This window comes from Poecilia reticulata, linkage group LG11, assembly GCF_000633615.1.
Source record: "Poecilia reticulata strain Guanapo linkage group LG11, Guppy_female_1.0+MT, whole genome shotgun sequence".
NCBI lineage: Eukaryota > Metazoa > Chordata > Actinopteri > Cyprinodontiformes > Poeciliidae > Poecilia > Poecilia reticulata.
Genome location: NC_024341.1, coordinates 17,383,643 through 17,396,308, shown reverse-complemented (window position 1 = coordinate 17,396,308; position 12,666 = coordinate 17,383,643). Strand labels below are relative to the sequence as shown.

The 12,666-nt window shown below is 36.3% G+C and overlaps 1 protein-coding gene across 7 annotated transcripts in view; it reads right to left on the bottom strand.

Moving 5' to 3' along the window:
• Positions 1–12,666, bottom strand: part of LOC103472498 (myocyte-specific enhancer factor 2D homolog) — a 40,642-nt gene that overhangs the window by 2,840 nt on the left and 25,136 nt on the right. For 2 of the 7 annotated variants that reach the window (XM_008422189.2, XM_008422188.2), the window contains exons 8-12: positions 10,573–10,602; positions 6,881–7,010; positions 5,964–6,141; positions 3,691–3,759; positions 623–673 (exon numbers count right to left, since the gene is read on the bottom strand). In XM_008422189.2, coding sequence (XP_008420411.1) covers positions 623–673; positions 3,691–3,759; positions 5,964–6,141; positions 6,881–7,010; positions 10,573–10,602 — 458 coding nt within the window. The remainder of the gene's footprint in view (positions 1–622; positions 674–3,690; positions 3,760–5,963; positions 6,142–6,880; positions 7,011–10,572; positions 10,603–12,666) is intronic. The other 5 variants (XM_008422191.2, XM_008422190.2, XM_008422192.2 and 2 more) reach the window with 4 other exon arrangements.

The window sequence follows — 12,666 nt, the reverse complement described above, 5'->3', positions numbered from 1 at the left end:
GACAAGATAGACGAGAAGTGTATTACAAAGAAACAACCAAAATAGGACAGAAAATATATATTTTTTCTATTCTTAGTAAATTTTCCTTTTTTTCAGTCTTAAAAACTAAACTCAGTCTCCAGTTTTCCAGAATGTGAAAATCCTGCAATAAAATCCATCAACATTTATGGTTGTAAAATGACAAAAACATGAAAAACCTCAAAGGGGTGTGAATACTTTTATAAGGCGCTGTAACAGTAATCAGCAACGTGACAAAAAGCGAACAATTAGATCCCCAGAAGACCATTTGTGTCGGGACAGAACATTACAGAACGGCACCAACAGGGAAAAGCCACACTCAGTTATTCACCGGCGGCCATCTTTGAGCCTTTAAAAGCAAAGTAACGTCCCCAACAGCAGCTCCCAAACCACCAACAGAAGCATGAAATGATCGGTGTGTGACGGGGTGGTTCGCAGTGAGTCAGCAAGGATGTGACGAAAATAATAATCTGGTTAGAAAACATGGTGGAAACCACAGCTACACCGCTTTCCTGTTTGGCAGCAGGCATGCTTAAAGAGAGGGGAGGGGGGCGGCAGCCAAGAAGCACAAGACACACAGGAAGTAGGAAGTGTGATACAGTACCGGCCCAACCACTCATCTCTACCCAAGAGCAGGTTGGACGGAGAGCCAACGCTGTGGGGAGAAAACAACATGTTGGAGCCCAAACCGAAAGGGAACAGGTGGATTAGAGGCATGTGAGGAGAAAAGTGTGAAACATTATGGCAGGCAAGTTTGGATTCACCGCAGTGACGCCGTTTCTCTGAGCACCGCAAACACAGACTTCAGTTCGAAGCAGAGAAAATAAGAAGGTCGTACATGTCCTGGGTTTTCTGGATGCAATATTTACATCTGTGCTGTCCAAACTTTTTGTTTTGTTTACATTTTCAAAACTGACTTTTTTGCTCAATAATAAATTAAAAATGTAATTTTAATTAAAAGCAACAAAATATTCAGATTTGCAACTAAATCTATTATTCTGACGATTAATTGATTAATTGGATAAAACAACGGCACATTCTGATTTTTCACTTAACCACTTAACTGTTTTTCATGCAATATTAGAAATACAGAGATAAAAATAAATCTTAAATAAGAAAATAAACATTTTATAATAACACAGCATGCCTTCAGTAATTCTGAACTATTCCACTTGAGGAGTTTTAATCTTAAATGCAAATACACTCCTGATCAAAATCTTAAGAACAGTCAAAAAATTGCAAGAATTTGCATTTTGCACTATTGGATCTAACGAAGGTTCTAAGTAGAAATCACGAAGAATAACATCACGAAGAATAACATCGTGATTTCTTCTTTCACGATGTTAAAAGAAGAAATCAGCATAAGAGACAAAAACTTTTGAGCAGGGAATTAATTGAAAACTGCATTTACACTCAAACATGATTTTTTCAGCTGATCAAAAGTTTAAGACCATAGTCTTTAAAAGCCAAAAGCTGTGCAAAAATCTGGATTCCATGTCATTTTCTGTCAAGTCTTTACACTGTCAAGACCTCCTGATGGCAAAAGCAAAAAAGCTCACTGACTTTGAACGTGGTAGGAATGTTGAGCTGCATAAGCAAGGCCTCTCACAACGKSCCWTCGCKGCKGRGGTKGGMCGCRGWARGMCRGYCATTTTGCATTTTTTAAATGATCCTGAGGGTTATGGAACAAAAAAGTCAAGTGGTAGACACAAAAAAATTTCACCAGCTCTGAGCCGCAGGATCCGATTGGCTGTCCGTCAAGACATGGGACGATCCTCTACCCAAATTAAGGCCATTACTGGTGCTGACTGCAGCCCAATAACCATCAGACGGCATCTGCGAGAGAAGGGCTTCAGAAACAAAAAACGTCTTCAAAGGCCACGTCTTCTTCAATGCCACAAAATTGCCCGTTTGGACTTTGCACCAAACATGGGACATTGAAAGATGGAAGAAAGTTGTCTTCTCTGATAAGAAAAAATTTAACCTTGATGGTCCTGATGGCTTCCGACGTTACTGGCATGACAAGGAGATCCCACCTGAGATGTTTTCTACACGGCACAGTGGTGGGGGCGCCATCATGATTTGGGGTGCGTTTTCCTTCAATGGAACAATGGAGCTTCAGGTTGTGCAGGGGCGTCAAACAGCAGCTGGCTATGTGGAGATGTTGCAGCGGGCATCCCTCATGACTGCGGGCCTCGTCTGTGTGCTAATGATTGGGTTTTTCAACAGGACAATGCTGCAGTTCACAATGCCCGCCTGACAAAGGAGTTCTTCCAAAAGAATAACATCACTCTTTTGGACCATCCTGCATGTTCCCCGGATCTAAACCCAATTGAGAACATTTGGGGATGGATGGCAAGGGAAGTTTACAAAAATGGACATCARTTCCAGACAGTGGATGCCCTTCGTGAAGCCATCTTCAACACTTGGAGCAACGTTCCCACTAGCCTCCTGGAAACACTGGCATCAAGCCTAAACGATTGTTTGAAGTCATCAACAAGAATGGTGGAGCTACTCATTACTGAGTCCTTTTTTTTTGACACTTTGATTTCTATTTTGGGGGTTTTTGGGTTTTTTTGAGCTATGGTCTTAAACTTTTGATCAGCTGAAAAAAATCATGTTTAAATATTTTTTGTCCAGTTTTGGATTAATTACTGCTCTGAATATGTTGTTTTTTTCACCAAATGGCATCTTTTTCAGTCTGTTTGCTCCAGTTAACAACAAATTGATTGTTTCAATAAGCGATTAATTACAATTAATCCGATTAATCGTCCTAAGAGTCGATAAAAAAACATTTTAAAAATAATTACATAAATTGGGTTTTCGGGCAGGCTTCAGAGTTTCTATATTTTTAGGGTTGATTGTTTTCTTATTTTAGAAGAAAGATTTGCTTTTGAGAAAAATCCGGTTGCATGCTAGGTTCCAAAATTTAACTTGTGGGGGCCGCCCAAAATCCTCCAGGCGGCCATAAAATGGCCCCCGGGCCACACTTTGGACACCCCTAATTTACAATATTAAGCCTTTCAGATGTTATTGACAACCTCTGGTCAATTATTGGCTACATTCAGTCGTAGGTAACTGCATGTCTGCGTGGAAAAGCATTCATCGCGCCATAAACACAAATACTGCTCTTTAAGAACATTCCTGTCTGAAACTCTTCTTTGTGACGCTACTTACTTAAAAATGTGATTTATATACCTAAACTGCACACAGTAAGTGCATTTTGTCATATCAGTAAATCACATTTACTGATATTTATTGATTATTTAAAAAAATAATTAATTGAAATTTATCGAGATGATAAATCTAAATTATTAAGAGAAAATTTTCACAATAAGTTATAAACGATACGATAAATGCTCACCCCTACTCCAGTCACCCTGTCTCTGCTCATGCATCCTCACAGCATGATGCTGCCACCACCATGTACTGAAGTCACCAATTTTGTAGTAATGTGGCAAAATGTGAAAACCTTCAACTTTTGCTCATTTCAAAAGAAAATAAATCAAACTCGTTTAATTTTCTCATCTTGAAACGGTTTTCTTGCCCCGTTAGAATCTCCTGCTTTGCTGCTTTAGAGGCGGGATCGGTCCAAATACAAAGTGAGCCTCCCAAATCCCAGCTGACAGACAAAGTCATGACATTTCACACACACTAGCGGTGGCTGTTCACCTCAGATTGGCAGCCAGACTGGACACTTGGCTAGACAGCTCGCTGCTCTGTTTGTCCACGCCCCACATGCTGTGGAGGAGAGGAGAGGACACTTCAGGATCCACCAGACCAAAACCCCAAAACGCTCAGAGACATTTAGTCACCCAGATTTCAAACCCAAAAGAGAAACAAAAGGGAAACTGTTTGATTCTGTGAAGGGAAAAAAGTGAAAACTTTAATCTGATCTAATGATTATTATAATCCTGACTGAACATGGATTCAACAATTTCACAAAACTTATCGGTTGAATAGAGGCTCAAAACTTTACAGATATGCTATTTAAAATCACTGCATTTCTATTTCTGTATAAAATTATTTATATTACTTTGAGTAATTAAGTAAATTAAATATAATTATTCTTGAGCTGCTATAGTAATTATTTGATCAAAAAGGTCACATTTTAATTGAGTCCTCTCACAAATTAATGACAAAATTTAGAGCAATAAGGAGTGTAGATATATTTTTTTTAATTATGTTTGACCAACTACACTTAAAAACTAACGTGCAGTTCTGGAAACAATGAAGAGCCCACTGCACCGAACTCCACTGAAAACCTCCTGGTTATTCCACCAAATACCGATTTCTGAACTGAGTTAAAACATTTGTATTGTTGTTTCTAAATGAATATAAACTTGTTTTCTTTGCATTATTTGAGATCTGAAAGCTCTGCATCTGTTTTGTTATTTTGACCATTTCTCATTTTCTGCAAATAAATACTAAATAATTGCTTTGAATTTCAGAGACATGTTGTCAGAAGTTCATAGAATAAAAGAACAATGTTCATTTCACTCGAACATAAACCTATAAAGAGCAAAATCTGGGAAACTGATCATTTTAAGTGGTCTTTTAAAATGACCACTTTAAAATGACATCTGTATATGTCATCATATACAGATGACATCTGTATGTCATATACAGATGACATCTGTATGTCATATGTATATGACATACAGATGTCATATAATATAAATTAAAATCAATTAAAATATATTGTATTGGTCTCAAAGGGAAATTAAATGTTAAAACTTTGTTAATTCAAATTCTTCAAAGAAATTCAGAACTTCACTAGTAACATCTTATATATAAAATATTTCTTATGTGGCTTTAAAGCACCTTAATTTCAAATGCATCAATAAAATCCCCTCAGGCATTTTAACTACTTTTTTAACTATAATGACAAAATGTATTTTTCTTGTTGACAACTGTTGAATAGCATCAGTTTCACTCACAGTTCCTGTTGACACAAAGAGGAAGTACAGAGACTTCAACACTTTTAGCTCGTTAAATTTAATGCACGTCTTCTCTGGATGTTTCCAAAAGATAAACTTTAAAAGACAATAAGCGTGTGGCATTGTGTGGACGTCGCCTTAGAGCCTGGAGAGTCTATAGGATCTGTTGCTACTTGACATGTTGGACCACAAGAAGACCCAGTTCACACTATATTAGCTGCTCTGCTTGAAATGTAAGACTTTCAGATGAGTTTTTAATTCCCTGTAAGGAAAACTTTAAAGAAATAAATCTTTGTCCAGTTCTAAATATAAAGCCACATTCTCTATTTCTAGACCATATTTCTGTGAATAGACATCTTCTAGTCCGCATGTGTCAAACTCAAGGTCCGGGGACCAAATGTGGCCCGCCACAGCTTTCTACGTGGCCCTCTTGGCTCCAGATGCTAAATTACATCAATCAGTCCCTCCAGTTGCTCTGGAAATTCACATAAAATAAACAAATCCAAGCATTTTTTTTCCAAGTTTATTGCAAATTGTCAGCAAAAAAAAAAGTTTTTTGCGTTTAAGTTATGCCAACTCTCTCCCGTAGGAGGCAGTATTTCTTACTTTCTTTATCTCGATTTGCCCCAAGAGAAAAATGAGTTTGACACTCTTGTTCTAGTCAAACAGTTGTTTTAACAAACAAAATATCATCAAATCACATCTTTATTATTATAATACCTTCTTGAAAAGTGGCAAAGCCAACCTGCTACCCCTTGCTCATGATTGATGGTTTAATAAAAGCCACAGGAAACTATTCAGATTGATGTGATGGCAATGGTGACATGCAAACCAGGTTACTAAAGAGGATGCAAGTTGCTTGCATTGGAGGTCATGGTATGCATATAATGCAAGCAACTGGTAGGGTCAGTATGCCAGCTGTTATCAAAGACTGAGCTGTTAGATGAGGATGTTACAAACATTTCCTACACGTCTGCAGAGGGAAAACAAAATCAGGAGACTTACACCAAGTTGCTGAGTGATGCAAGGTTAAGCTGTTGCTGCTGTTGCTGCTGCTGTTGGGTCTGTTGTTGCTGGGAGACGGCCTGCTGTTGTTGCCATGTGGACACGCTGGTCGGCAACAAGCCGCCTGGTGATGCGAGAGCGTGTAAAGCAGTGATGTCCGCACTGGTCAGCTGGTACTCTGAGGGAAGATGCAGGATTTAAATACGGATTTAAACTTCTGCCAAAACAGGTGCAGGTCGTTTCACCGGTTCATACTTAAACAGTTTTGGTTTTTGTTATGTAATCTATTCATCTATTCAAACGGATGATTTCAAATGATTTTGGACAGAAATGTTGTTATAAGGGTCTGATAAATTAAATCTACCGGTGCATAATTAAGCCGCTGTCGACTTGAAAATAATCTCAAAATAACATTACGGTTTATCGCAATAATTACTAGGACAATTTATCATCCAGCAAAATGTGTTATAGTGACAGTTGTCATAAATATGCTGTATTGCTCCAAATGTGTCTTTACAATTTAATGTCTTATAATTGGTCCTCTGTCTCTTTAAGAAGCTCCTGCTCTTTCTGAAACGTCATCATGTGTCGTGTGCAACCGTTTGTTGGACTAAGAAGTAGTTCATTCGTTGAGCTCAGTGCCAGCAGGTTTTTGCTAATTGCTGCTGCCGCTAGTCTAGAGGAGCCGAGCTGGAAATGAACGGGGCTTTGAGACAGCAAACATTAAAGTACCCCAGAAAAGCTAACAGGGGAAACTAAAGGATTCATCAAACATGCATGAAAGAAAGAATCAAAGCAAGACTCCAGGTATGTTTTTAATGAGGGAATAACGTTAAAATATGATGTAAAACAAACAACAACAAAAACAACTTGATTTTACACAATCCCTCCACCTGTGACTGCAGTTTTTGCCTCACCTGTGTTGTACGCTGTGGGTATGGCGGAGAAGGGTAGACCCTGTGCCAGGAGGCTCGGTGTGGCTACAGACACCACAGGTGTGGTGAGGGTTTGTGCCGCCTGGGCTCCAGCTGCCAGCCGCTGAGCGTTCTGCCAAAGAGCAAAACAACATCAGCAAGAATAAAAACCAGCAACAACTTCCTCTGCGAGCCCGTTTCAGTCCTTTTTTTGTTTGTTTGTTTGTTTGTTTTTATTCAGACATGCTGGGAATGACAGATGCACACATGGCTGGATTCAGAATGATGTTCCACACCAAGGAAACCTCTCAGTGCGTTCTTGATGACATGCATCAAAAACAAACTCCTTGGTTTGAATAAGACATGTAAGAGAATTACATCAAAGGCAATTTATTCAACCTCTGGTTACAAAAAGACCTGATCGGTCACTGGTAACATCTTTCCGAAATCTTATTACTGCGTAATATTAACAATGCGCAACATTAAAATAACTAAACTAGTTCATGATGTAAATATAGTAACGAGGGCTGGACAATATGAGTGAAAAACTTAACACAATATAAATCGATATGAATAGTTATTGATTTGTTTTAAATATCTGAGATGCTGTCAAACTGGTAGTGTGATCTTTCCTCTTTTATCCAGTTTTCACAAAACGCTGTCGTTTCTTATTTTTAAGCAGTTATGAGGCACAGTGACAAAACCTTAAACTGCTGCTGCTGTCAGTTACTCAACATGTTGTTGCTAGGTAACCAAAGAATGTTTGCTTAGCTGTGAGAAGTTTCAATAATCAGTTATGTTATTTTATGCCCAAAAATTCGCTATAAAGCCTTACAACCAATTAGCCACTGAAGATCCTATTTATTGCTCTGCTTACCTCTTGAATTTTCAATGAATGTGAAGAAAAAAACCTTTGAAATATTCCGTCCATAACAATAACTTTTCTATACATTTGTCTTAAAACTAGATCTTGAGGAGCGCCATCAGAACCACATGATTTGTGGAGATTTTTTGTAATGTACTGTTACTGCTTGCAATTATATTTTTATGTATTAAAAGGATTTTGACCTGTTTCCTGGCCTACATTTACTGTATAAATCATGTGGTGAGTCCAATTAAAAAAGTAAATGTATTGAATTCAAAATAGAATATCCAGTATCAGGAGCATAAATATTAATCACTAATAATACAGCATCTTCAAGTGATTGAAGATTTATTTGTTATCACAGTTTGATGAAATGGTGAAGTAAAACAGTGATCGAGTCAATTATAAATGGAATTTCACAGTTTTTTGGGGGGGAAAAAAGTGTCATAATTGCCAGAAAAATACAAAGAAATGTAAAAACTTTTCTAGACACCTTAAATAAATGGAAATTTATAAAACAAATGTTTAGTATGAAAAATACCTTACTTTACGACAAATCATGGTCATGACATTTTTTAAGACCACATCATATTGATAAAAAAAAACTCTGAAACGGTCTCATTTTAATGTTAAACTAGGATTTCTGTGTGCACAACATTTCAAATGTTCTAGTAATTACACTGGATATACATATTTTTAGAATGTTTAATTTAGCCTGGTGGAAATCCTTGTACGTCAATGACCCATGTCCAAATCTACTGCTCCCAAACTGGTCGAAAAGAGCTCAAATTTACCACGGATAAAAAGCAAACTGGAGCTCTTTTTAAACACTTCCACATATAAATCGTCTTGCTATAAAAGGCAAAAGATTTTGTGGATTTTCCCTGGAATTACGTTCGTGTGTGAAAAGAACCATTCATCAAGAGTTTTGAATTACACTAAACGTACAAAAGGAGCAGAGACAGACCTCAAGGAGGAGAAAGATTTAATTATCTCCCTTTGTGAGGAAGAAGAGCGAGAGCGCCAGCAGAGTGAAAGTGATGAAAATTAATCACCATCTTCTGGAAAATGAGAATCTTGCCTGTCGACTTTAAGACGAATTGTTGAAGGGGGAAGAGGACAGCCTCCAGAAGCAGCCATTACTCCTCTAAAAACACATTTATCTTAATAACTATTATTATCTTATTTTGTTGCAAGCATTGTGAAGGGCATGCATTCTGAAAAGGTTCAATTTTCTACAGCTTATTGTGGAAAACGTTACATTTTTTAAGTGTATTAAAACACTTAACAGGCTATGAAAACTGCTATGTTTTACAACTATGTTGTTATTTTACACTTTATATTTTAGGGATGAAACAAATAATTATGATTAATTTTTGAAAAAACTGTCAACTTATTTAGTAATTGATTAATCATTAAGTAGAGCATACAAACTCAAAAAAAGGCCATTACGCCGTCAGAGAAGTAATTAAGTCAAAACTGTACAAAATTAAATACATTTTGCATTTAAGATTAAAAAAAACAACTTGTAAATATGTTTTACCCAAAAGACCTACAGTTCAAATTATGTAAAGAATGATTTATAAAAGAAACTGAAGTATTTGTTTATTTTTAAGGTATTTCTAATATTGTACGAAAAAGCTTAAGTGCCTAAATGATCTGCAAAATGATGCTATTTTTAAATCTGATTAATCATCAGAACAATTGACTGAATAATTGATTACTATAACAATAATTAGTTGCAGCCTTAACATATTTAAACGTAGAGTGGACTGTCATTCATCATTATACCTTCATGTGTTTCTGTGCGTTTGCATTTGTCACTTTGACGCTGATACACTGAATTTCCTCGCTTAGGCACAAATACTTGGATATTTCCATTTTCTTCTGGAAGTTAGAAATTATCTCTGTCATAAACTTTTAATGGAAGTGAAGCAATGATAATCAAAAGGTAAAAATGCTAAAGATGCTACTGCAGCTGCAATATTGGGTAAAATTGTTAGTCATTTCCTCTGGATTTAAATCTGCAGCTGAATGGGTGAAAACTAAAATTGTTTGCATGATCTAAACTCCTAATCTGGAATCTGAATTTCTAACTACTATGCATTTTTATCAGGTGTAAAATATGAAACAAAGTGCAACTAAAAACTAGCAATTAAAGATAATTTCAAGCCTGATTATTGGTTGATGTAAGCAGACAACTAAACCCTATTTATGATTGATTTTATAACCATTTTCTATCCTAAAGGTATTAAAAGTTTTTTTATTCATCTCTAAAGATCATCTAAAGTTGCATGCTTTGCATTGGCCATGAAAGCTCAAATTTGGAGTTTTTGTTGGTTAAATGCCTTTAATGTAATTCAAAGTAGTTATTAAAAATCTCAAACATTGTGTCGGATAGTGGAAATGAGTGTGTGAGGCCGTCGGTGAACACTGAAACATGCTCTGTGGCGCGTCGCACCACAACGCAAAGTGAGAACAACACCCATGCTTTAGATAACCACCATACAGAGCGATGAAGCGAGTCCAGCTCAAACCTGCAGGAAAGCACTCGGATATTTCTGCTACGGCACCGTCAGCGAGATTAACGTGGAGGGCTCAGTTCTAGATCATCTCCAAAAACTAAAAACAAATGCTGGAATAAGACATCCACGCACCCTGACCCACATGCAGTCAGTCAAACTGAACATCTCAAAGGAAATGTCGGTGAAAACAAAACTGAAACAAGAAGAAACTCCTGCAGAGTCCTGCACTCATGCTGACAGCTGACTGGCATCGACTCATGCGAGTGACTGATGTATGCGTTTGGGAGTGAGGGAGGGAAAATCACCTCGTTTACCAATTCCAGCTCATCCTCTGTCTGCAAGGAGTTGTAACAGAGATGGTTATAACTCTGAAGTGACTGAATAAAACCATGAAAACAAAGCCTGAACTCGAACTAGTTCATCGGTTTGTTTGCAAAGTTCAATAGTTTTCTCAGACCTAACCTAAACTGCAACAGCTAGCAACAAACTAAAGACAATAAAAATATTTGGAAACAGTTAAAATTATTTATCAAAGGTTTCTTTAAGAATCACACTATAACTGAGAATCTAAATAATGTCATATTAGTCCATGTTAAAGATTATAACCTAGTTTTGTCTTTTCTTCACACTTTAACTTCACATTAAACTGAAATACTTGAAGCAATTATTAAAGCCTAATGAAGTCGTGGTTCATTCCTTCATAAAATATTTGCCTAGATTGTACAACTTTACAGTATTAGAACAGATTTTTCATTATTGTGTCTGATGTTAGTTTTAAAACTTATCTTAACTCTCATCATCTCAACTAGGCAGCTTGATTATTGTAAAAAAAAAAAATCCTGACACTGAAGAAGCAAGGTGAGAAATAAACAAGTTTCTGGATAAATATTTTAGACCCTTCAGTCAAAGTTTTGATTATCAAACAGCTTGATAAAAAAGATCAGATTTATCAATAGCAGAGCTTCAAGCATTCAGGCTTTGGATGAGAAGATAAATTAAGATTTCCTGATTCTCTTGCAGCATCTTTGACATGATGGGTTCAATCCAACTATAAAACATGAAGCAATTTGGTCCCCATTCATTTATTTCACCCCAGGATTGAGATGTTTACGCAGCTCCTGTATAGTTGGGGCAATTTTGGCCACAAAAAATATGATTTCTGGATCGTTTTGTCTTCTAAGACATGGGAACTTAGAAAATGTTGATAAAATGTTTCTAACTTTTACAGCACCACACCTATGAGATGAAAACAATATAAATGAACTAAAAAAAGACAGTTTCGATACACTATTACGTGATCTTGATCCATCAATACTTCTACAAGGACAACTAAAATACAGAAAAACTTTATATTTTGAAAATTTTTTACACTTTACTGATCTGAGAACAAAATACTAACCGAACAAACCCTAAATCAGAAAACAAAATGTGTGTCTTTTCACCAAGTGTGTAAATATCTGATTTCAACTGTAAATAACATTTTATTTGAAGAGAAGCATCAGACTGACATGAGACATTAACATGAAGGAGTCTTCATGATGTTTATGTTGTCATGATGTGTCATTCTGTAAACGACATTTTTAAAGGTACTCTGCATTAAAAATGTCATTTGCAGAGCGACACTTCATGACAGCAGCCATAAACATTCATAAAGACTCCTTCTTGTTTATCACAGTTGTTATGTCAATCTTATGCACACCTTCAAATAAAATGTTACCACAACATTTTCCAAAATTAGGCTTACAGATTTAATACAGGGTGTCCAAAATGTGGCCTGGGGGCCATTTGCAGCCTTAGAAACAACTTTGGGTAGGCCCTAATCAGAAATTCAAGAATAGTATAAATTTGTAGTTTTCCATTTCAGGCAGAAAATACAGATTTGAAAATAATGTTTCAGAAAAACACAGACAATATCAGATCTTAAAATGAAAAATATAAAGGTAGAGCACAAGTTTTTTTCTTTTAATTTGATATATTTCATTAGTGAAAACAAACAGTTGTACTAAAATGCAGATTTCCCATTTCATACAATTTTCAAAATAAAGCAAGAGTGAGCAAAAAAGGCACAAAAAATGTTGAAAAATGTGACGAGCCTAAGAACTGCCTGTTCTTATTTTTTTAAAAACCTGCAAAACAATTTTAAATCTAGAATAATTTATCCATAGTAGCTAAATTAAGTGACTGCTATAACATTTACTTTCAGGTAAAAATGAGAACATAAAATAGTTTTTGCAAAACCAAAAATACTAAAAAGTTTAACATTTTTGGCCCCCATGTCAAAGTTTGGACACCCCTGATTTATGATCGAAACTGTGCAGTTTGAATATGAAGCACTTTTAAGTACACACTTTGGAAAAACCAAATTGAAATTTTAATTATTCCAAGGTTTTCAAGCCCCT